At 21.7% G+C, this 27,290-nt stretch overlaps 4 protein-coding genes across 4 annotated transcripts; 2 read left to right on the top strand and 2 right to left on the bottom strand.

Annotated features, from left to right (window-relative positions):
• Window positions 1-13,581: 13,581 nt before the first annotated feature.
• Window positions 13,582-13,911, top strand: INS49_009188 (uncharacterized protein; the record flags this gene model as incomplete). The annotated part of the gene is made up of 1 exon (XM_043169925.1): window positions 13,582-13,911. The coding sequence occupies one exon, from the start codon at window positions 13,582-13,584 to the stop codon at window positions 13,909-13,911; it is 330 nt and encodes a 109-aa protein (XP_043027605.1).
• Window positions 13,912-14,769: 858 nt separating this feature from the next.
• Window positions 14,770-16,512, bottom strand: INS49_009187 (uncharacterized protein; the record flags this gene model as incomplete). The annotated part of the gene is made up of 2 exons (XM_043169924.1): window positions 14,770-16,249; window positions 16,310-16,512. 2 exons carry the CDS (start codon window positions 16,510-16,512, stop codon window positions 14,770-14,772), a joined length of 1,683 nt encoding a protein of 560 aa, XP_043027604.1.
• A 1,323-nt stretch (window positions 16,513-17,835) lies between these two features.
• INS49_009186 (uncharacterized protein) lies at window positions 17,836-18,777 on the top strand (the record flags this gene model as incomplete). Its single annotated transcript, XM_043169923.1, has 1 exon — window positions 17,836-18,777. One exon carries the CDS (start codon window positions 17,836-17,838, stop codon window positions 18,775-18,777), a length of 942 nt encoding a protein of 313 aa, XP_043027603.1.
• Window positions 18,778-19,108: 331 nt separating this feature from the next.
• On the bottom strand, window positions 19,109-19,898 carry INS49_009185 (uncharacterized protein; the record flags this gene model as incomplete). Its single annotated transcript, XM_043169922.1, has 2 exons — window positions 19,109-19,705; window positions 19,791-19,898. The coding sequence occupies 2 exons, from the start codon at window positions 19,896-19,898 to the stop codon at window positions 19,109-19,111; spliced, it is 705 nt and encodes a 234-aa protein (XP_043027602.1).
• Window positions 19,899-27,290: the final 7,392 nt, after the last annotated feature.

The raw sequence follows: 27,290 nt of genomic DNA, 5'->3' as shown, positions 1-27,290 counted from the left end.
AAACTTATTTTAAAAACTTAATATTATAATAATAATTATTTTTTTATAAAAAGGTTTATTATTTCTTTATTTATAAAGAAACTTTTTAAAAATAACTTAAAAAAAATTTCTTATAATAATAAGTTATTAATAACCTTAATTAAAGATAAGAAATTATTAAGAATTGCTATGCTTTTTTTAAATATTATAAAAAGAATATTACTTATTTTTAAATTTAAGCTATATATTATTAAAAAAAAATATATATTAATATTAAAAAGGTTATTATTAATTATTTATATTATAATAAATAAAATATTTAAATTAATAATAATAAAATTATTTTAATTATATTAAATTAATTATTTATTAAAATTTATATTAATATTTAATATTTATTTTTTAATTAAGAATATAATAAGTTAATTAAAGAATAATATAACTTAATAAAATAAGTTAAAGCTATACCTTTTAAGGTAGCTAACTTAAAAAGTATTAAGAAGTTTTTTATTTAAAAATTTCTTTTTAAATAAGGGCTTTTAATAAAGATAATAATAAATAAGGGATAAGAAAATATAAGTTAATTTATTTAATATTTCTTAATAATTAAAATTAAAAAAATTATAATTTTAATATATAATCTTTATATTAATAATATTATTAAATATAAGTATTTTATTATTATAATTATTATTAAGAAAATGCTTAATAAAGAAATTAAAGGCTAAGTATAAATCTTATTTTATGCTTTTTTTATTAATTAAACTTTATTTAAAAAATCTTATAAAAAGAGTTTCTTTTATTTTTTTTATAGCTTTAAATTAATTATTTTAATTAAAATTATTATTTTTATATAATATATTTAAACTTAAACTTTAAATATAATTACTTAAAATACTTTTAATTTTTAACTTTAATTACTTTTTAATTTCTTATAAAATATAAAGGTAATAATTAAATTAATTTTAAATTATAAGAAGAAAGCTATATAATAAGATATATATTATAGTTTTCCTTAATTTATTCTTTTAAAAAAAATAATTTAGTTTTGCTTATTAATAAATAAAAAAAAGCTATTTATTCCTTATTTATTAAGAAATTTATTAAATAATTTCTTAATTACCTTTTTAAAAATAAGATTAATAAGTTATTAAATAAGGTATTAATTTTATTTAATATTAATAATTTTATATATATAAATACCTTTTATAAAAGCATTATAAAGAATAATTTTAATAAATTAATTTTTATTAAAAATACTTTTTAACTTAAAAAAGATATAAATACTTTTAATTAAAACTTGCTTAGCTTATAAGTTATAATAAATAACTTAAAAAGGAAAAGAAAAATCCTTTTATATTAAACTTTTTAATTTTAATTAAAAAGGATTTAATAATAAAGATATTATTATAAAAAGATATTTAAGGATAAAAGGATTATAATATTTTAATTTAATTTTAGCTTAACTTAAAGGCTAATTAAAATTAAAAGGATATTAAGAAAAAAAAAAAAAAAAAAAAAAAAAACTTAAAAAAGGAAAAGAAATTTATATATATAAAGTTATTATAATAAGAAAAGGTAAGTAATATTAATAATAAGCTATTTTATTATTAAAAGAAATAATTTATTACTTTACTTTTAATCAAGGTTAATTTATTATTAAAAAGGAGTTATTTATTTTTAATTCCTTACTTATAAAAAAGTTATTTATCTTTTTATTATAAAAAAATTTTAATTAAGTAACTTATTTTAATTTATGCTTAATAAACTTATAAATTAAAAAAAAAGTACTTTATAATTAGCTATTATTTAAGAAAAATGGAAAATTAAATACTTTTTTACTTTAATTATTAATAAAATAATAAATTAATAATTTTTAATAATAACTTATAAGCTTCCTTATTACTCTTTTTTTTTAATTAATGTAATTATTTAACTTAAAAATAATAAATTATTAACTTTTATTATTTTAACTTATATATATTATTATACTTATTTATTTATAATTAAACCTTCTTTTTCTCTTTTTCTTTTTCTTTTTCTTCTTATCTTTATATTATTATTAATTAAAAGTTAAAGGTTAATTATTACTTAGCTATTTTAATAATAATATATTTTTAATATATTAATCTTTTTTTTTACTTAATTTTTATTTAAAAATAAGTAATAATTATTTATAAAAGCTATCTTAAGCTATAATTAAATATTAATTATATTTCTTCTTTATTTTTAACTTTCTTTATTTTAATTACTTATATAATAATTTTTAAAAATATAAAGCTTTTTTTATTATTATACCTTTCCTTTTTATTACTTAACTTTTATTACTTATTCTTTACTTTATTACTTATTTCCTTTACCTTCTTTTTTTATAATTAAAAGCTAAAATATTTTTTAGCTAAAAAGATAAGGTAAAAAAGCACTTTTAATTACCTTTATATTATAAAATATCTTAAAATCTTAATACCTTAATTTTAATAATTAAGCTTATTAATTTAAAATAAAATAATTTAATATTAATAATTTTAAAACTTCTTTACTTTAATAACTTTAAAAACCTACTTAATAAAGCATTATAATTTTTAAATATTATAAATATTTAAAATTAATAAAACTTTATTTAAAAAGTAAATATTAACTTTTTTTAAAGATTTCTTTAAAATAAAAATTATTATAAATAAAGTTTGCTTAAATAATATTTAATAATTTTAAACTCTTAATTAATTATTATTTCTTAATATAAAATAAATAGCATTTAATAATAAGCTTATAAAAATAATATAAGAATATTTTTTAAATATTAATCTTTACTTTAAATTAAAAAAACTAACTAAGTTAATAAATTTAATAAAATAATATTAAGCCTTTTTTACTCTTAATTTCTTTAATATAAAAGGAATGCTTTATAAATATAAAAAATTAAAAATTTAGCATATTATAGCTCTTATAACTTAATAACTTTTTAATTTTTAAAATATTATATTTTTACTTAAAGAACTTTTATATTATAATTATACCTTATTTAAAAAATATTAATAATATAAATTAATAAAGAATTATAAATTTATTATTATATTTATTTATATATTTAATTATTAAATAATAATAATTCTTAATAAAATAAAAAATTATTACTTATTATAAAATAATTTTATATTAAGAAATAAAAAGAATAAGATAAATAAAAATATTAAAGTATTTATTTATAAATATTTAATAATTACTTTAAAAAAAAAAAATATAAGATTTTAATAAGGAGTTTGCATTAAAATTAAAATAAATTAATAAAGTATTTTATAAATAATATATTATTAAGTTTATTAAAAATTATTTTAAAGAAAATTAAAAAAAAATAATTAAAAAGTATAGAATTAAGCTAAGGCTTTTTTAATTAAAATTATATATTATAAGATACTTAAAGCTATTATTAGCATTATTATTTAAATATTTGCTATTTAATTAAAGTTTAATAAAATTAATAAAGTTATTTAAATGCTTATATTAATTCCCTTTATTAAGATTAATAATATAAAAGTAATTAAAGTAAAAAGTAAGCTTTTATTATAAAGGGATATTATTTAATAATAATTATTTAAATTATAATATATTAAGATTATTATTAATTATAAAAAGGATATAAGGGAAATAATACTTTTAATATAAATTAATTTAATAACTTAATTTTAAATATTTAATATATAATAAGGTATAAACTTTTAAATAACTTAAAATTAATTAAGTATAACTTTAATTAAATAAGCTTTTAGCTTAAGTATTATATTATAAGATATTTTAAAGTTAATAAGAAATGCTTATCTTAATATATATAAGAATCTTTTTTACTTACTTATTTTAATAATAAATATAAATAAAACTTAAAGTATATTAATTAATTTAAAATAATTAAAATAATAATAAAGTTTACTTAAAAATAATTTAAAAGACTTATAAGTAAATTAACTAAGTAATTAAATATAAAATATAAATATTAAAAATAAAAGTATTATAAAAAATAAAAATAAAAGTAAAAGCTTTATAAAAAGTAAAAATAAAAAGTAATAAAGCTAATATATTATACTTAATATAATAATTAAAAAAAAAAAAATTTACTTTTTATTTTATAAAAATATTTAAATCTTTAATAATTATATTAATATTAATTATTAAAGCAAACTTTAATAGTTAAGAAAATATAATTAATAAATATATTATTAAGTAAATTTTAAAAATATTTAAAGCTTTTATAAAAAAGTAAAAGTTATAATAAAATAAATAAGTAAGAAATTAAAGATAATAATAATAATTAAAATTATAATAAAGTAAATTTTAAAACTTAAAGGCTTAATTAAAGATAATAAATTTTTATTTTAATAATTTTTATAATATTTATTATAAAGTGCTTAAAAAAAGTATATTAATAAATATAAAAAATTATATAAGAAATAATATTATATTAAATTTTAATTAATTATAAAAAGCTAGCTTTTATACTTATTTTAAATATTCTTTTAAGAAATTAACTTTTTTTTTTTATATATATTTAATGCTTTAATTAAGCTTTTCTTATTTTTAAGAATTTTTAAAATATTTATTTTTTCCTTTTCTTTAATTTCTTTTTATTCTTATTTTTTCTCTTTATTGCATTAAAGCTCCTCCTTAAGTTATCCTTAAGAAGGTTTAGCAAAACTTATTCCTTATTATTTAAGTGGCTTATTTTTAATACTTTTATTAAATAAAAGTAAAAATTAAATTACTTTAATAATCTTTTTTTTATAGCTTTATTTATAATTAACTTAATTTATTAGCTTTTATTAATTTTTATTTAAATATTTTCCTTAATAATAAGTAATATAATAAGCTTTAATATACCTTTTCTTTTTATTTAAATAAATAATTATCCTTAATTAATATATTTTTATACTTTAATTATAATTTTATTAATATTTATAAGTTATTTAAAAGTTTTATTTAATATATTCTTTATAAAGGCATTTATTAAGTTATAATTATTAATAATTTATTAAAGTTTAAAAATCTTATATTTTTTATATAATTATTAAAATACTATTAAATTAATTATAAAGCATTTTTTTTTAATTATATTAAGCTTAATTAAGTATTTATATAAGGAGTATAAATTTATATAAATTATAAAAAAAATAATATTAATATTAAGATAAGTAATAATTTAATATAAAGTAATTATTAAAATAATACTTATATTAAATTTATAAATTATATTATAAATCTTAAAAGTTAAAATGCTTTTAATAACTTTCTTATATTTAATAAAGGATTAATAAATAATATTATTATAAATATTTAATTTTATAAAGTTATTATTTTAAGTTTTATTAATAAAAGTAATAATAAAGCTTATTTAAAAGTTAAAATTTTAATTATTAATAAAAGAATTATTAATAAAGATAAATAATTTAGCTATAATTAAGTAAAGTAATATATATTATATATTGCATTTAAAATAATTAGCTTATTATTAAAGCTTTTTATTAAGCTTAGCATAATTTTCTTTACTTAAATTAATAATTTAAGTAGCTATAAATAAGTTAAATATAGCTTTTAATTAATAAATAAAAGTTAAATAAGTATTATAAGCTTATTACTTAATATATTATTATTTTTAATTAAGAAAGGTAATTTAAATAAGGGTAATCTTTATGCCTTAACCTTTTTAATATATATTAATAATATTATTTTTTATAATAATAATCTTTATATTATTAAAGTTAAGTATTATTTTAAGAGTAAGTATTATTTTTAATTTATATTAAATATTTATCTTTTTAATTTTCTCTTTCTTTATTATTAAAAATGTTAAAATAATAATAAAGAAAGTATTATTTATTTATATAATTATAATGCTAAAGTTATTTATATTATTATTTAAAATAAGGAAGTATAAATTATAAATAAAGATAATTATACTTAATTTCTTATAATAATATTTATAATATATTATTTATTAATATATATTAAACTTAGCAATATTATATAAAGGTTTAATAATATATATAAAAATGTTAAAAAGATATTTATTATAAATCTTTAGTAATAACTTTATAAATATTATATATTTAAGCTTTAACTTTAATTATAAATAGGCTTAAATAATATTTTAAAGCTTAATATATATTTTTTATTAAAAAAGGGATAATATTAAAGTAATTAAAAGTTATTAGCTTAATTATTAAATAATAAGGGATTAAGTAAAAATTTCTTTTTTATTATAATTATTATAATTAATTATTATAAAATATAACTTTTTATAAAGCTTTTTAATTTTACCCTTAATTTTATATATTATTTAAAATTTAAAAAGTTATATATTATTATATATTTTTTTATTATAAAATATAAACTTAAAGATATTATATTTAATTTAATTTAATACTTTTTTATAATTAAATTCCTTAAATAAGTTTTTAAATATAATAATTATATTATTTTATTAAAGCTTTAATATAAGTTTATAATTATTTTTTTTATATTAAGTAATAAATATTTAATTAAAAAATGCTTAAATAATAAATATTTATATTAAAAATACCTTAATAAAAGTCTTTAGCTTATTTTTTACTTTTAAAAATTATTTTTATTATCTTAATTTTAAAGGATTTAAGTATATATTTAAAAGATTTAGCTTAAAGTATATAATATATTATAAATTATTATTTAATTATAAAGTTTAAATTATAATATTCTTTATTTTATTATAATAATATAGCTATATTATTATAAATTAAAAAATTATTAAGTTATTTAAAAGATTTAAAGTAAAGTTATAATTATTAATAATAAAAAGTTTATATAAGCTTTATTATTTATTCTTTTTTTATTATATTTTTATATTACTTTATAATAATAAATTAAAAGTTTTTATAATATTAAATTTATTATAAATATTAAAAGCTATATTTATTTATTATTTAATATTTATTTTTTTTAAAAACTTTATAATTATTTTAATAACTTTAACTTACTTTTATATTAAAAAAGTTAAAGTTAAGTATTTTATAAAATATAAATAAGCTTTAAAAATAAATAATATAAATATAATACTTTAAAAGCTATAAATATTATTAATAGCCTTTATTATTATTTAAAGAAAAGCTTTTTTTATATAAATAATAATTAATTTAATATATAAAATATTAAATGCTTATTAAAAAAAAGCATAATAATATTTAATTTTATTAATAAATTAATAAGCTTTTATTAAAACTTATTTATAAGTAATTCTTATTACTTATATTATTTCTTAAAGCTTAATAAATATAAAGTTTATATTAATATTATAAAGAATTTAATTAAAAAAGCTAAGATAAGTATTAATTTAATATTTATATAATGCTTTTTATATATTTTTAATTAAAAATAACTTAAGAAATTAAGCTATTTAAAATATTATTATTAAATTAATAATATAAAAAATAAGCTTATTTTTAAAAAAAATATATAATATTAATAATAATCTTATAATTAAAGTTATAATTATTTTTTAAAGTAAACTTAAATCTTTATAAAGTAAAATTATAAAATTAATAATAATAATAAAACTTTATAATAGCCTTTAAAGTTTTTATTTTTATATTATATTTAATGTTTTTTAATAAATAATTAAGATATTTAATTAATAAGTATTTAAAATATTAATATAATTAATATAATTTCTTTTTTATAAAAAATATAATAAAAATATATAAAAAGTATTATAAATATCCTTACTTTTAAATAATTAAAAATATCTTTTTAAAGCTATTTAATTATTATTAAATTAATTTATTTCTTATATTTTATAAATAAATATATAATTTATTTATATTATTTATATAAAGTAAAAAAGGAATATATTTTTTAATAATATAAAAGGTAATTAAATTAATTATAGCCTTTATTATTATTATTTTTAAAAATAAAGCTTATAATTCCTTATTAAATTTAATAATTGCTTTTTTTATTTATAAGGTATTAAGTTAAATAAAAGGATTTTTATATTAAAAAGCAAGGTATTATTTATATTTTATTATAAAGAAAATTATAATATTTATATTAAGGATAATGCCTTAAAATTAAGTATAAGTATATTTTTTAATTAAAATAAATTAAGAAGTAAAAATAAATATTATATCCTCTTTATTTTTATTAATATTATTTTCTTTAATAATTATATTTTTTAAGAAAAGATTATAAAAGAAAAGCATTATTTATAATAATTTAATAATATATTATATTATCTTTATAATTATTTTCTTTCTTATTAAAGGTAATTCTTATATTAAATTCTTTATACTTTATAAGAAATATAATATAATTAATATTAATAGCTTTATAATTAATATACTTTACTTATATAAAATATTAATTATAGCATTATTAATACTTTGCTAATAAATAATTTAAAAATTAATAATTAATTTTATTATAAATATAATACTTTTTATTTCTTAAAATATTATATTAATTATTATAATAAAAGTTATATTAAGAATAAAAATCATTATTATTAAAGTTACCTTAATTAAATTTACCTTAATTAAAGTTATTATAATTAAAGTCTTTTTAATTATATTTATTATAACTTAATAGTTTATTATCTTAATATTAATAATTAATATAATATACTTTATTTCTCTTATTATTAATATTTTAATTATTTTTATTATAATATTAATTAGCATTATATTAAAAATTAAGTTTAAAAGAAAATCTTAATTTTAAAAATAATACTTTATATAAGTATTTAAAATTAAAGAATATATATTATAATTTTAATATGCTTATATAAGTATAAATAATTATTATTTATAAAAAGTTATCCTTTTAATAAAGTGCATTAAGTGCTTATTAATATAATTATAATTTATTAAATATTATAATAAAAGTCTTTTAAAAATGCTTATTAATATTCTTTAAATTAATATGCATTTTATTAAATATAATCAAGGTTTAATTATAAAAGTATTATTAATAATTAACCTTTATATTAAAGTAAGCTTTAAGCTTTAAATATATATTATAAATAAAGAACCTTATATTAATATAATAAATATAATAAATCTTAATATAATTTTTAAGAATTAAGGGAAATATTATATAAAATTATTTAAGTTTAATATTTATTATTTAATAAATATTACGGAAAATCCTTATTTTATTATTTAATAAATTATATAATTTATTACCTTAATTTTTATTTTTATCTTATATTTTATTAAATTATATATTATTATTAACATTAAAAAGATTATTTATTATTTTTTAAAAAGGTAAGTTTTAATATAAATTATATGCTTATAAAGATTTTAATATTATAATAAATAATAATACTAAGTATAAAGTTTTTATTAACCTCTTAAGGGGAATGCTTATAAATTATTCTTTAAGTTATAAAGTTTTTAAGTATTTTAATAAACTTAGTTTTTATTAAAATAATATTTCTTAATATTTTAAGGGAGTCCTTATATTTAATTAATTAAGGGTTTCTTTTTTATAAAATAATAATTATAATATTTATTATAAGGAAGTTAATTAAATAAAGTTTTACTTTAATTTTATAAATAATTAAGGATAAGGAGATTATAATTTTTAAGATCCTTTGTTATTTTTAATAAAGAGAATTAATTGCTTTAAGTTTTAATAAAAAAAAGTAAAAGCTATAAATAATGAAATTATATTAAAAGCTAAGGTTTTTTAAATCTTTTAAATAGTAAGTATTTCTTAAGTACTTATTATCTTTAGCTTTTAAAATTAAAGCTATTAAGTATAAAACTTAAAAAGTTTATATATATTAGCCGCCTTATATAGTTCCTTTTCCCATTATAAAAGATATTTATTATATATAAGCAATACTTTTAGGTTAACATATTGCTTATTAACGCTTTCTTTAATGTTAATTCCTTTTTTTTAAAGGAATTTTTTAAAGTTTTAAATAATAATTAACTTTTTAAATATTATTATATTTTAAAAAACAAAATCTTTTATAAAGTATTAAAGTAAATTATTATTTATATTTTAATGTTTTATTATTTCCTTTATAAACTTAAGAATAATAGTATTTATATAATTAATTATGCTATTTACCTTTATTATTAATTTATTTTAATAGCTAAAATTAATTTATTAACTTTAAAACCTCTTATTAAGGTTAAAAAGTAATTAAAGTTTTTATATAAAAGCATTATTAATATTTAAGAGTATCTTCTTAGCATTATTATTAAATTCAATTATCTTATTAAGCTATTAAAATATTTAGGTAATTTATATATAGGGAAAAATGAAAAAGGGTAATTAAGGAAATATAATAAAGTTATTTTAAAGCATAAAAAGAAAGTATTAATTATATAATAAAAAAGTATTTATTAAAGAATATTTATTAACTTAAGTAAATATGAATTATTATTTATATTAAAGTAAAGTAATTATAAATACTTTTAACATTAATTATATAATAAAATGCGCTATATAATTAATAAATTTAAGGCATTATTAAGGACTTATTAATTAATAAATTGGATTTTTATAATAAAAAGGTTAAGGCATTATTAATCTTTTTTTATTAATATTAATTATAATATAACTATTAATACTTAATTAAATAAAGTTTCATTATTAATAATTACTTATTTTTATAATATTAATATTAATTATTTAATATAAATATTATAACTTAATTATAATAATTCTCATTATTAATAATTACCGCTTAATTAATAATAATATAAATTTATTACTTACTTACCTTGCTATTTATAATTACTTATAAATAATTATTAATTAATGTTAATTAAGTTAATATATATTAATTCATAGTAAATTAATTATATTTAAATTAATTATATAAAAAGAAGAAGGGTTATAGCCATAAGTTGCAAAACCTTCCTTTAGCTATAAACTATTTAAGGTAATTACATGCTGCCGCACATAACCCTTGCTTGCCAGTGCTTTAATGCCAATTACCCATAATGCCTATCGCCCATAGTGCTGCTATTCCCCTATGGCACGTCCATAACTACATCTTTTTTAATATTAAAAAAAATATCATTATTTTTATTTTTTAAATTTAATAATATATATTAAGTTTTCAATATAAATAAAATAAAAAGTATATAAAAAGATTAATTATAAAATTTAAAATAAAGTAAATATAAAAATATAAAAGTTTTTTAAATTTTTTAAAATTCTTTTTTTTTAAAAAAAAGCTTTATTAATTATATATTATATATTATAAATTTTATTTTCTTTAAGTTTTATTTCTTTACTTAATTTTTAATATAAAAATATTATAAATTAATTTAAGTTTAAGTTATTATAAGTATATATTTATCTTTTTTTTTATTTTTAAGCTTAAGGTTAAATTTATACTTTTATTTATTAAAATAAAAAGGGTTTTATTTTTTATTATTTAAATTTTTAAAAACTTATATTATTTTTAATTTTTTAAAAATCTTTTTTATTATTTATTTTTTTATTTTTTTATTTTCTTATGTTTTTCTTTTAATTTTGTTTATATTTTTTTATTTTTTTATATTTTTTTTATTTAAATTTTAAAATTATTTTTTATATTTATATTTAATTTTTTTTATAAATATTTAAAAATAAATTTATAATTATAATATATTAATATTATTTTTATTTTTATTTTATAATTTTAAAAAGTTAATAATAATATTTAATTTAATATTATTATAATAAATAAAATTAAAATTAAAAAAAATTAATATTTAATATTTATTATATAAAATATTATATATAATTTTAATTTTCTATTAAAAATTTAATAATATTATTATATTATAAATATAATATTTAATAAATATTATATTAATTAAAATTATATTTTTAAATATTATAAAATATTTTATTAAATAAAATAAAATTTAAAAATTATATTTTTATTTTATATTATTATATTAATATTAAATATTATATTAAAAAAAAGTTTTAAAATTTAAAAAATTATTATTTAAATTTTATAAATAAATATTTATAAATAATATTTTTTTTAATAATTTTAATAATTTTAAAATTAAAAATTAATAATAATATAATTTTAAATAATTTTTAATTTTAATTATAAATAAATTATAATTTATAAAATATTTAAAATAATTTATTTAAAAAATTTAATTAAAAATTTAATTATTTAATAATAAAAAATAAATAAAAGCTTAAAATTTTAAATTTTATAAATTTAAAAATATATTTTAAATTTAATTTATAATAAAAATATAATAAATAAATAATTAAATATTAAAAATATTAAAATAAAAATATATTATAATAAATATTTTAATTAATAAATTTATAAATTAAAATTAAGTTTTATAAAAATTTAAAATTAATTATATAATATAAAAATTATATTATAAAAATTAAAATAAATTTTAAAATATTATAAAAAATATAATTTTATAAATTAAATAAATATAAATAAAGTTTATAATAATAATAATAAATAAAATTAAATAAAAAATATATAAAATTTAAATATATTAAAAAAATAATTTATAAATTATATTATAAATATATAAATATAATTAATAATATAATATTTTTTAAATTATATATTTCATTATTTATAATTATTAATTAATAAATAATTAAATAAAATATTTAAATTTAAAAATAAATTAATATATAATAAATTTAAATTAATTATATAAATTTATATATTTTATAATTTTTATTATTTTAATAATAATCTTATATATTATTAAATATATATATAAATATATTATAAAAAATTAATATTTTTTAAAATAAATTTTAATAAAAAAATTAAAAATATTATGTTTTAATTTTTAATTTTATATTTATTTTTTAATTAAAAATTTATTTCTTTAAACTTTAAATTTCTTTTTATATAATTTATTATAAAAACTTTTATTAACTTTTTATATAATTTATAAATATTAATATATTATTTTAAAAAATATTTTTTATTTATTTTTTAATAATAATATAAATATCTTTTTAATTATATTTAAAGTTTAATAAAATAAAATATAATAATTAAAATCATAAAATTTAAAGCTTATTAAGCTAGATAAATCCTCCGTAAGTACCGTAATAAACCATGTTACGTCGTTACCACCTGCTTTATTTTATTAATTAACTCCGCTTACCAGCGCTTCTCCTTTCATTTCAAGGTAGCAACCCATGTTATATAGTTATCACCTGCTCTATTTGTATTAATCATCTCCATCTACCAGCGCTTCTCCTTCCATTTCAAGGTAGGCCTCTTAGTACGTGGCATTGATTCTGGGCACTATTGCTTTTTGCATTTAGCCATAAACCTTTTGAACGGGGGGTAGCCTCGACGGAGAACTCTTACTGCTTTAAGAATCAACTCCGCCTGAAATCATACGAGAAATATCTTTCCACTGATGACAAAGGCGCCACTAAGCCATTAAGTATTCAAGCAAATGAGTGGGTTCCAACTTAAAATCTCTAGCTATAAGGAGAGCTGGTTTCCCAACGCTGGACTCATGAATTTTATCCTCTCTTCTCACGTCCCCGAGGTTAGTCATTTATAAGCTATCTATCGCTGTCTTTCAATATCCTTAAACCCGAAGCATCAAGATGAAGTCCTTTCTTTCTATCTTACTCCTCCTCCCTGCCACTTTGGCGACCGATACTTGCGTCGCCGAATCGGGCTGCGCGGGCTGCGGACCAGTTGCCAGTGCCAGTTTCGTCCAGAGCGGCAATAAGCAAGTCGCGACTGCTCCGGGCTGGGCCACTATGACTGTGTCGGGCTCCACCATCGCGCTTGAGAACCTTTCCGGCAGCACTCTGACCGTATGCAACTATGGGGTTGTCTGCTATTACATCAGTCCGAAGAGCGATTGCACCGTCGGAGAGCCGAGCAATTTCAACGTCCCAATTGGCCTGCAGGTTTGGCAGCACCCTTAGATGCAGATGAGGGAGGGGTTGAAGCGGCGTGGAGGTGGGGGTTGCATTGGGACAACAGTTTGCGAGCGACTGGGAGGTGTGGGAGGAGAGATGTGGGGATGAACGACTGGAGGGTGTGGAAGGTGGATTGGGGAAATTTCTCTGTAGCATCGTATGCTACACAAGATCACCATGGAGCAGGTAGCTTCGCTTGAATTATCCTGGGCTTATGCACCTGGTTGCAGTATCTGTGCGATGCCAGAGGCAACTCCACCAGGGATGTTGAATTGCACCCACTCTTCTGCGTTCGCGTAGTCCCACAATTTGAAATATGAATTAGGAGTGCCGGCCTGTCCCCGCCAAGTTGCTCAGTATGATCCTCTCAGAGTGCCAAATCTATCACGAGTATCAGTGTTAGTAGAGAACTGCCTGGGTGGGCAACAGAACTCGGGAAGGGCTTACCGTCACACCGACTCATGCGCCGGTCTCTGGGTGAATTCATGCCAGAGGCCTGTGTTCACTTTCTAATTCGGTCATGAAGAGTAGTTCTCAGACCTTCGACATCTGCTTCCTAATTTCGCAATATAAAACGAGCTGACTAGCAGCACGAGGAGCATGTAAACCCATAGTTTTGTATCCGACTTTCACCAAATGGATACACATACCGCAATGATCAAGCGATTATGTGTAAAGTCCAAATCCAAAATAGCCCAAAACCTTAATAACTGGGCGTTAGATATCTGTTGACCGATAAGAACGCAAGATGAGTCGCTAAACGCAGCCACGCCTCATTATGTATGTTGCATTACACTGAGACCAGAACAACGTAGGTACGTTGGCCGCCGCAAATAAAGTCCAACACTTCAACTTGGTGCCAATTTACTCATCCTCGGCATCTCGCGGATCATAGCTCTCCCAATATTTCTCGTAATCATCCCATGTCTGAGATGGGAAGGCAAGCGGGACGGTAATTGGGGCGAAAGGGATCCCCTTGTCTGCAAACTCTTGGAGGCGAGCCTTGGTCTTCGGTCGCGTGCTGTTCACACTGTAGACCGAGATCCTGTGACAAGAGCTGGTGACGTGCAGGCCCCAGTTCCATGCGGTCCGCACATCGGGAGGCTGGGTGTTAAGAGAATTGTCCCAGCAGCGGCAGACAATCTCAACCCAGCCCTCAGCATCGCAAGGGAGATCCATCTCCCAGGTTCTCCAGGTCCACTTGCGCTTCCTTGAGAGGTTCTCGACCGGCACTGTGTACCAGTTGAAACCGCCGTCGGATGATAGTTCAACTCGTTCCGGCCAGCGACCGCCACCAGAGTAGGCCCATCCCTTGCAACGAATCTTGCCGTTGTGGATAACGACCTGCTTGGTCCATGGCGACATGATGGCGGAACTGACTGGCATCTCTTGGATTTGAATGCCATCGGTGAGCTTGAAGTTATGCTTGCCAACCTGCTGGGGGAAGTAGAGGTACTCCTGGCTTTGCACCGGTGCGCGAGAAGGGTTTTGAATGGCTTTGATACGATAAAGCCATTTGACGCTTCGGGCGCCGATGTACCCGAACACGACGATGCGGAGGGGGTATCCGTGGATCCGGGGGAGGACTTCGCCATTCATTTCCCAGGCCAGCATGACTTCATTAGCCTTGACCTTGGACCATGGAACACTAACGAGGTAGTTCATGGTCTTGTCGTCCTTGAAGTAGGTATCGGCCCCGTAAAACTCCAAATGTTTGGCGCCCTCGATCAAACCACCGCAGGCTTTGATGACCTTCTTGAGACTAATACCAACATACTTTGCGGTACCAATAGCACCCTCAGCCCATGGAGCCTGAGGAACTTCGTCACCCTGGCCGGGATACTTGAGGATCTGTTCAATCCGGCGGGTCCCGGAGCACTGCATCGTGATGGTCTTCTCCATCCGAGGAAATTCGGACTCGTCCATGAGGTCGTCCAAGGTGAATGATCTCGGGTTCTTGACCAAACCGTCCAGTAGGAAGCTGTAATGTTCTTTCTCAATGATCGGAATACCACCGTGATTTCGAACGAAGTGCAGGGGATTGGGGGTGATTTCTTTGGCAGTCACCAGACGCTTAGGAGGCTCGCCGTTGTAAGGGAACTGAAGAAGATGGAGCATATCCGCGTGTTTCTCCTTCAGTACGGTGTCCCAAGAGTCATCGGGAATCCGGGAAAGGGCGCCGCCGACTGCCTTGTGCCACATCTTCCAATGGGTGCCAGGAAGGACAGGGTTGGTGGCTGGGATAGGACCGAGCTGAAATTCTGGGTTGGGAGGGAAGGTCTGGGACGTCAAGATCTTGTGTGCTGCAGCCTTCTTTTCTGGATGATTCTCCCACTCGACGAAGCTATTCGAGATCCGTCAGTCACTGACTAGATAATGTAGATCGTGAGCGAGTGTAACCCACCCAGTCCAACCCTCACGCTCCTCCGCGAAGAGCTTGTTGCAGTCACCAACGCTCTGAATAGCAGCCTCATCTTTTGTGAGATCACCGAAGATTTGAGGGAGGAGGACTCTGGTCACGGATTCCGTCATGTCAAGAACAGGGAGTTCAGCACCAGAAAGGCCTTGCTCAATCTTCCACTCATCGGGTCTGTTCGTGGTCTTCATGATTGCTGGAGCTATAGAAGAGAGGGGAAAACACTGAGTGATCTTGTTTGCAACGGAAAAAGATATGAAGAGGGGTGATGAGCGACTGTGGATCTCGGGGCACTCGCCCTTTTAGCTCGGAGGTTGAGGTTACCGCTACACTGCAGGGAGACGTCACAACTTGAGACGCTTGCTTATTCAAAAACGAACGTGTAAGACCAAGCAGAGCTCTCCTTTCCAAGCAGGACTGTGCGTATTTCGGGCGATCTGACTGGTCGAGGATTTAGAAGACATTACGCCTACACTCTTCTCTCTGATCAACAAAAAACTTGCTGTGCCTTGGGTAGTGGCCTAGATAGTTTTGTTTCCGCTCTGACGTTACTTTACGGAAAGTCATTCAACTCTGTTGACAAGGGCGCTTTGTGAGTGGCTGCTCACTGTCGCTGTCGCTGTCGCGCGGACGAGGTCCATTCTCCTCCCCAGGTTCCCTCGAGCAGGAAAGGTCGCGCGCAGTAGGATACAATTTGGGACAGCAGTAGCTCGATCTCCGCCCTCAGTGTTACATGAGGTCTCCTGCATGACATCCTCATCCCAGCAGGCAGTTGTGTCGAAGCTCCGACCCAAAGTGTCAAAGCCCCCAATGAGAGGGCAGTCTCCCCAACAGCCAATCTCCATGCTCATCTAGCTGCAAATGGCTTGGTCGAGGCCCATCTGGTGTCACCTAGAGTACACCCACGGAACAAACTTCCCATCCTTTGGGCCGGGGCAACATCGGAATCCCACTGTCTGCCAAGAGCTTCCCGAAAACGTCCTTTCGCGATCTGCCGTTGCAGGTCACTGCATTGATACCAAGACTCCGAGTTCCATCCCACGCTGAACCCTCGCCGTCGCAAATCACACCGCTCGTATCTGCATTACAGGCCTTCCCATTGGTTCCGCGTCACGGGCCGACAGATTTAGCCTCCCTTTTGACGCTTAATGAACACCAGCCTGCAGCATGAAATGCTTCGGCGGACTCGGCGATGATGTCTGCCTGTGTCACTGACCATCCAAGAATAACAACGACGCCGAGATTTCCAACGCTGTGATTATTCCCTAATTGGACGCCCGCTCGTTGATCTTGCATTAAGAACACGTCGTATTCAATGGCAGTATAATTGACATGTTCTGGATGTCATGAAGATGCTCTATATCTGTGTCGCTAGTTCCTGCCAATCTCATAGATTATTTCCGACACCCGTATTCCTCAGATCCAGGCTCCGGCACCCGACCAGCACGGCTCGCCGGCCGGCCGACTGTAATCGCCACTTCTCATCACGAACCGGCTTCGACTCATCAGCCACGATGAACCCCCAAGCGATCGAAGCACCTTTGACACAATCTGCCACATTTCTCGTCTTATCAGCAACAGATGAACCACGTGCCGTCAGAAATATTCGATCCGCCATCTCTAGCATTTCAGACATCACAAAGAACATCTCGACTCGCCACCCGGGTGCTCACCTCTCCTGCACCGTCGGCATCGGCAGCAAGATCTGGGATGAGCTCGCTCAAGTCCCCCGACCGACGGAGTTACGACCGTTCAAAGAGGTCCGAGGCGCCAAGCACACCGCAGTGTCGACACCAGGTGACTTGCTATTCCACATCCGGTCGGAGAGGAGAGACATGTCCTTCGAATTCGAAAGACAACTCATTGACCTGCTGGGCGATGCGGTCAAAAAGGAAGATGAGACGGTTGGTTTCCGGTACTTCGATGCGCGCGACGTCCTGGGTTTCGTCGACGGCACCGCAAACCCCGTCGGCTCAGACGTATCTGAAGCCGTTCTGATCACCCAGGAGGACGACAAGACTAAGTCCGCGCCGGGGGGCAGCTACGTTGTGGTACAGAAGTATCTCCATGATCTTAAGACATGGCGCAGTCTATCAACGGAGCAGCAGGAGGCCATCATCGGGCGGACCAAGTTGGACAACATGGAGCTAGACGACGCCGAGGATGGACAGCAGCAATATCACAAGAGCCTAGCAACTATTGAAGACGAGGACGGGAACGAGCATGACATTCTGAGAGACAACATGCCTTTCGGGTCTCCAGCGTCAGGTGAATTTGGCACGTACTTCATCGGGTACTCGAAAAAGCTCTGGGTTATTGAGAAGATGCTTGAGCGTATGTTCATTGGCAGCCCACCGGGGCTGCATGACAAGATCTTGGACTTTTCGAGACCGGTCACAGGATCCACATTTTTTGTGCTGTCAGCTAAGCTACTGGAGAGTCTTGGTGATGATTAAATCCTAGGTGAAATGGGCCCACCAGCAAGTCTGCTTAGGGGTCCCCCAGGTTTCTACTCGTGGGATGCCACAGCAAGCGGCTTGTAGGATTCAGGAGTATCATTACCAGTCGGTCCTCAGCTCCAGTGAATATTCGCTAAGCTTGAGCAGAGATGATGAGTTGAGTCTTGGTGGACGGAGCCTCAATCGAGCATGGACTTTGAGGCTGAAAACTGCATAGGCTTTGTGATCAAGTACGAATCAAGCGGCTTTGTATTGGCAGCTATATCAAGGCATCAGGAAACCCAGAGCTTGTCCAGTCTATGGGCCAACCACGCTGATGGGACCAGCATCACGCGAACAGAGCGATAGGCTCCGCCAGGTAGAAGCCGGGGTCGTTGAAGCGCAGGCCCTTGTCCAGGGCGCTGATGGCGTCGATCTCAGCTTGCGTCAGGTCGAAGCCGGTGACGACGAGGTTTTGCGCGAGGCGGCCGGCGTTGTTGGACTTGGGGATGACGGCGATGCCACGCTTCGTCGCCCAGCGGAGCAGCACCTGCGCGCGCGTCTTGCCGGTCCTCGCCGCCGCCGCCTGCACGGGCGCCACGTCCCACAGCAGCGGCGTGCCCTTTGCGCGCCGGTGGAACGCGGGCGGCAGCTCCAGGAAGGACTGCGGCACGAAGGACGAGTAGGCCGTGATGGCGGTGTGCTTCTCGTGCGCCAGCGTGACGAGCTCCTCCTGCACGAGGTAGGGATGGTGCTCGATCTGCAGCGACGAGATCGGGTGGCGGGCGTACGTCTCGATGTCGCAGAGGGTCTGGGCCTGGGCGTTGGAGATGCCCATGGACTTTGCGATGCCGTCGTCGACTATCGACTCCAGTGCCTGCCACGTCTCCTGGATGGGAACCCTGTCCAGCTCGATCTTTGACCGATCCGCATCCATCCACCACGCCTAGGGCTTTTGGCCAGTACGGGCTCAACATTTTTGAAATTTGACTGACGAGATTGGAGGATGGGACGGGCGGTGTACAACTTACTGGGTAACGCAGAGTCTCTGGGTCAATGTACTTGAGGGCAAGCGGGAAGTGAATTAGGTACAAGTCGATGTAGCCAAGTCCCCACGCTTCGTTTTGTGCCTTTGCCATTTGGATGGCATGCTCCTTACGGTGGTAGTTGTTCCACAGCTTGGTGGTGATGAAAATGTCCTCGTGCTTGACAAGGCCTTCTTTTGATGGCTCGCTGGATGCCTGTTGGAATATTCTAGATATCTAGGCTATTATTAATACGGGATATCCTTTTCCCCATACGTTTGCCACTGTATGGAGGATAATAACTATACATAGGGGCCTTCCCTCCCATAAAATAAACATTAGCTAGCCTAATAAACCAAGCATTTAACGCTATTATTTTAAAGGTTATAAGCCTAAAGTTAACCTAAAATAGCAACGCTAACTTAATACAGAAAATATATATTATATAATACTCTTAATTATTATTACTTTTTAAACCTTTTAAATAAATAAGCTTTATACTTTAAAATAAACTTTTTAATTAATTACTTAATTAAATTAATTAATAAGCCTTTAATTAATTAAATCGCCCTATTTAATATTATAAATTAACCTTATTTCTTAACCTAAAGCTTATATATAAAAATTATACCTTCTTTATTTAAATACTTAATTATTTCTTTATTAATACTTAACTTACTTATATAATTTATATATTATTTAAAAGCCCTTATTAAAAATAATAAAAGCATTTCTTTAAATTTTAAAAACTATATTAAATTAATATTAAAAACGCAAATTTTAATAAAATTATAATAATCCTTAAACTTTCTTAAAAAATACTTAATTATATCTTAGCCATTTTTAATTTATAATACTTTAAAAATATGATATTTAAAAGCCCTTCTTTTTTTCTTTATAATTATATTATTTTAATACTTATATTTTTATTTCTTAACTTATTAAACTTATTTAAAATTTATTATATCTTTCTTTTTATTATTTTAATTATTTTAATAAATATTTTATTTATTTTACTTAAAATAGCATTTCTTAATAAATATAATATTTTACTTTTTAATAAAATGAAAAACTATATATATTAAAATATTAAAATTTAAGCTTAGCTTAAAAAAGAAAATATTATTAAAAATAATTTTAAGAATTTTTTTTAAAGCTTATCTTTAGCTTAAAATAAAAAAGCCCTTATTAATATTAAACTTATATATAAATAATACTTAAAAAGCATAAAATATACTTAAATCTTATTATAAACCCTTTAAATTTATAAATTAATATTTATTTTATAAAGAGTTTTTTAATATTAATTTTAATAATTTTAAGATTATAAAAAAATATATTAATAAATTAAAGTTCCTTTTAAAGGATTTAAAGGCTAATAATATAATTTTTTTTAAATAAATTATAATTAATTAAATTTTTTATAACTTAAATAATAAATATATTAACTTTATTTAAAATATAACTTAAAGTTTTAAAAGAAATTTAAAAATTTATATAATTAAATTTTTTTTTTTTAGCTTATTAAATAAAAGTAAAGGAAAACTCTTTAAATTATTTAAAAAAGCTTTATATATAAAAGGTTAAAAGAAATAAAAAAAAATATTATATACTTTAATTATAAAATAAAGTATTATACTTAAAAAGATTACTATTTTCTTTACTTAAATAAGGTACTTATTAATTAAAAAATAAATAAATAAAGAAAAGAAAAAGAAAAAAATATTTTTTAAGGAAAAATATAAATTATAAGAAAAGAAAGAAAATGCAAAAGCAACTTTTAGCTTTATTAGCTAATATAAAGTTTCCCTTAGCTTTAAAAAGCGCTTAAGAAAATCCTATAACTTATATAGCTATAAATAATTTAATAAAGAATATTAAATATAATAAGAATTTATTAAATTTCTTATAACTTTCTTTTAATAACTTAATAAAAATTAAGATAAATAACCTTATATATATTTTATATATATATATAATAATAATAATAGCTAATAATAATAAATGTATAAGAAATTAATAATATATAAATTTTATAAAAATAATTATAAATATTATTATAAATATAATAAATTTTAAAGATATAACGTGGTTTACTACCTTGTGTTTGATATTACCTTGTGTTTGATTTTTATTAAGTTTGCTAACTTTAGCCAATCCTAGCACCTACTTAATGCAAATAATTTAATTAAATTTAGCATTAATTGGTGCCAACTGCATTTAACTCCTTATTTATAATTAATTTTATTAATTTAAAGTAATGTGGGTAGTTGTATTAAAGTTTAAAGTAGTTGACTTTTAGTGGGTGGGGTTGTTTTTGGTGTAAATCGCGTTCCCATTTTTCGCGTTAATCTTGCATTACTTTACCTATTTAAATAATTAATATGTTAGGAATTAATAATTATAAATATCTTCCTTATTAAATAAATCTTAAATCTTTTTAGCTATTAAAGCTATTTAAGATTTTAAAAAAAATTATAAAAAACCCTTAAGTACTGCTTACGCTATATGAATTTATCGCGTCCTTAAATGAATTTTATGTAAAAGGATGAATAATTAACGAAATAATAAAGAATTATGCATTAAATAATATAAACTTAACTTAATTAAAAAGTAAACGCTTATTTAATATATTATTAATTAAGATATTTAAGGATTCCCTTTATAACTTTCTAATATGGAAGATATAGTTAACCTTTTGCTAATATCGCAAGATGCCAAACTTATTAGCAAGCATTAGGCTTAATGCTTTATAAATTAATAACTTAACCTTAAGATTAAGTTTAATCATCCTTATAACTATTAAAGGGCCCTTTATAAAGATTTAAAGATTATTAAAAACTAATTTAAATTACTTTGCAATATAATAGCTAAGTATTAAATTATTAATAATAATCTTTATAACTTTAATAAAACCAGCTTTATAATAAGCATAATTGCTATATTAATAATTATTATATATATTAATAAATATAAAAAGGCTAAATTAATTTAGCTTAGTAATTAAGAATAAGTAATTATTATTAAATGCATTAATATAAACAGGTTATAAATCCTATTATTTATAATTATTTAAGGCATTTACTATCTTATTAATTAGGCAATAAAATTAAGTTTTTTAAATAATTAAGTTATTAAGCCTACTCTTAATAAATAAATAAATAATAAAATTAATTTAAAATAAATTTAATATTTTAATAAGCATATTAAATTAAAAAAAATACTAATTACTAAATATTAATTATAAATAATTATAAAATCTATATATTAACTAAGTTTAATTAATATTATAAAGATAATAAGATTATTATTATTAATATACCGCTATATTTATCTTACTTACTTTAGCTATTAAATATTATATTATATTTGCCTTTAAAGCATATATATAGTAATTAAATTAATCTTTTTATTTAAGCCTTTATTAATTATATTATTAAATTTAAGTTCTTTCTTATATTTAAGGTAGCTTATAATAAGACTTTTATAATAAAAAATATTAAGTTTATATTTAAAGGAGTTGGAATTTTTTTTTAAAACCCTAATTCTATAATTTTTAAGCTTAATATCCGCTTATAAACTTTTATATAATCCCTCCTCATTTCCTTTTAAAAATAAAAGTCTTAAATACCATTAAATACTTAATAAATTATTTAATAATTAAGTTTTATTAAAGGTAAGATTTCCGCCTATTAAGAAAGCTCCCCTATATTAATTATAAACGCTATTAATTAATTAATAAAGAGTATATAAGTAATAGCATACTTACTTACTATAATAAGCAAGCAAATCTATATACTTTAAGAGGCTAATATAGCGCTTATAAAACGCTAAAGGGCTAAAAGAACCTAAGTGCAGCTTAAAGAAGCACTTATTATTAAAGAATCCTATATTCTTATTTAAGAAAAATAAAAGGGGAAGTAGCTAGCTGGTAAAATTAATAATAATGCTAAGGAATTAATTTATAGCGAACTAATTAAAAGATAATATAATAACTATGGTAAAATTAAGTATAATATAAGAACTTATAAGAAAGATAAAAAAGGGTTTATTTAATTAAATTTTAACTATATTATAATAAATCTAGCTTAGTTAGCATTAATTAATGTAAATATATAGATGTTGGTAGTTTATAGCGAATTAACTTTTTAAGGGTATAGTTAGCATTAAATGATATTAAATGCATATTTCCCATTAAAAGTTAACTAGTTTAAATTAGCATTATAACTACGTTAATACCTTTAAATTAATAAAATTAATTATAAATAAGGATTTAATTGCAATTAGCATTAATTAGTGCCAAATTTAATTAAATTGTTTACATTGGGTAGGTGCTAGGGTTGGCTGAAGTTGGCAAACTTAATAAAAATCGGATATAAGGTGATATTAAACATAAGGTGGTAAACCACGTTATACCTTTTTAATATTATATATATAATTAATAAAATTATAAAATAAAGTAATATAAATATTATATTTATAAATAAAATAAGGGATTTAATAAAAAGATTTTTTAATATATATTATATGCTTTTTTTAAGTTTAAATATACTTAAATATAAGTATATAAGTAATAAAATAAAATTAAAATTAAAAGGAAATATTATTAAATTATACTTTTAAGAAATAAATAAGTAAATAACTTAAAAATATTAAAAAGATAACTTATATTTTATAAAAATTAATATAATAAAATAAATAAATAAGCTTAAATATATTTTTTAAAAAATATATATAACTTAATAAAATTTAAATATAAATAATAAAAATAAAGAAAAAATATATAAATAGCATTATAAATTAAGTTATATAAATATTTAAGCTTTAAAAATATTTCTTTAAAAATATAAAATAAATATATTAATAAATAAACTTATTTAAAAATATATAAATAATTATAAAATATGCTTAAAAGCTAAGCATATAATTAAAATAAATAAGATTAGCTTAAATAATTAAATATATAATATATTTAAAAAAGTATATAATAATATAAGCAGTTCTTCAAAACTTATATATAATAAATATAATTATTATATATTATTCCTTAATAAAAGAACTTAATATTTAAAAGCTTCTTTGCTTAAAAATAAAGGTAAAATATTAAAAGCTTTTAATAATTATAAAAATAAGTTAAAAAATTAATATAATAAAAAAATAAAAGATTTAAAATATTATTAAATAAATATTTTATAAATTATTATATAACGCTCTTATATATATAAAAATTAAATAGCTTAATAAAAAACTAAATTTAATTATAATAAATAAAGTAAAAAGCCTTTTATATATAATAAATTTACTTATATACTTATAAAGAAAAGCAATAAAATATATTATATATTTATATAATATTATGCCTTATAAAAGCTTAAGGTATAAATATCTTTATAAGGTAATAAATAAGAAGAAGCCTTATATAAATAACTTAAAAATATAAGGCTTTATTATATATTTTTAAAATAATAATTATAAAATTAAATTAAAACTTAAAAATAAAAAGGGCATATTATTAAATATAATCTTAAAATTAAATATATATTAAATATAAAATATAAATAATAAAAAGCTTATATTAATTTAAAATATTTAAATATTAAAAGGATAATATATAAATAATAATAATAATAATAATAATAATAATAATAATAATAATAATAATAATATATATTTTTAAAATTTTAAAAATAAAGAAAAGAAAATAAGGAAGTAAATTTTCTTTTTATTTTAAAGAAAATAATAATTTAAGGGAATTTTAAAAATTATATATACATATATTATATAAAATATATTATTAAATAATTAAATATTTATATTAAATTCCCAAGAAAATATATTAAAATATTGCTTAATTATAGCTAATATTAATAAACCTTCTTTTTTAAAAAAAGTATTAAATAACTTAAAAAAACCTTTATAAGTTAAATTTATATTAAATAAAACATATAATTTATAAAAATAAAATACTTATATAATAATAAATTTATTACTTAGCTATATAACTTTAAAGGGAAAATAAATATATATATAAAAATTTATAAATAACTTAATTATTATAAAACTTAATTAAATAATAAATAATAAAAATAATATTAAATTTAAATTTAAATAAGTTATTTAAGGATATAATTAAAAATTAATCGTAAATTATTTAAAGACTCTTTTTATAATTTGCCGCCTTAAAACTTATATTATATTATTAATAATAGCAATAAATAAAGAATATTATATATATAATTATAATATTAAAAACGTATTTTTATACTTTAATATTAATTTTAAAATATATATAAAATTATTTATATATATATATAATAAATTAAAATATAAAAATAAAGTTATAAAATTAAATAAAGCTTTATATAAGCTAAAATAATTACTTATACTTTAATATAAATACTTAAAAAATATATTAATTAAGTTAAGATTTATTATTTATTTATATAATAAAGGGGTATTTATATACCTTAATAAATAAATTATATTTATATATTATATAAATAGTATTATCGTTATAAAACTTAATAATAATAATATAAATTTAATAATTAATAAATTTCCTTAAAAGTAATATATATATATATATAAAAAAGAAAATAAATAATTATAACCTAAAATAAATATATAAATAAAATATTAAAAAGATTTAATATAAAAGAAAAAGTTAAGAAAAAAGAAATAATCCCTTAACTTATATTATATACCCTTTATAAAGAATTAAAAAAATATATTAACCAAGTTAATAAAAATATTATAAAATTATATTAATAATAAATAAGGTTTATATTATATATTAGCTTAAAAACTAGGTAAAATTTAACTTATTTTATAAATAAGTTAGTTAAATATATAGTAAACTTAAGATTAAAACATATAAAAGAATTAAATAAAATATAAAAATATATATATAAATTCTTATATATATTTAAAATATATAATTACTTTAAAAATAATTTATAAATAATAAGCTATATAAATTTAAATTAAAATAATAATATATTTATTAACAAAATACTTTTAATTATATATTTAACTTATATAATATTAATAACAATAATAATAATAAAATAAATTTCATAAGCTAAAATTTTTAATTATAAAAAACACTAATACTTTCCTTTATAAAAGCAAAATATATAGCTTTAAGAAAAGCTATAAAAAAAGTTAAATATTTATATAATTTACTTAAATATTTTAATAATAATTTAAATATTAGCTTCAACCTTAAGCCTTTTACTACATATATAAATAATAATAAGGCTAAGAAATTAGCTAAAAATACCTTATTTTATAAAAAAATTAAATATATAAATATTATATATTATTATATAAGAAAAGTAATAAAAATAATAAAGTAATATTAAAATATATAAATTTTAAGCAGAATTTAATAAATTAACTTATAAAATTAATAAATAAATTATATTATAAAGAGTTTAAAGAAAAGTATAATTTTATAAAAAAATAATATAAAAATATTAAGCTAGAAAATAAAGAGATTTTCTA

The sequence above is a fragment of the Diaporthe citri genome, assembly GCF_014595645.1.
Source record: "Diaporthe citri strain NFHF-8-4 chromosome Unknown scaffold_3, whole genome shotgun sequence".
Taxonomy (NCBI): Eukaryota; Fungi; Ascomycota; class Sordariomycetes; order Diaporthales; family Diaporthaceae; genus Diaporthe; species Diaporthe citri.
Note: the sequence above shows the minus strand (reverse complement) of the source record. Positions and strands in the feature narration are given on the sequence as shown.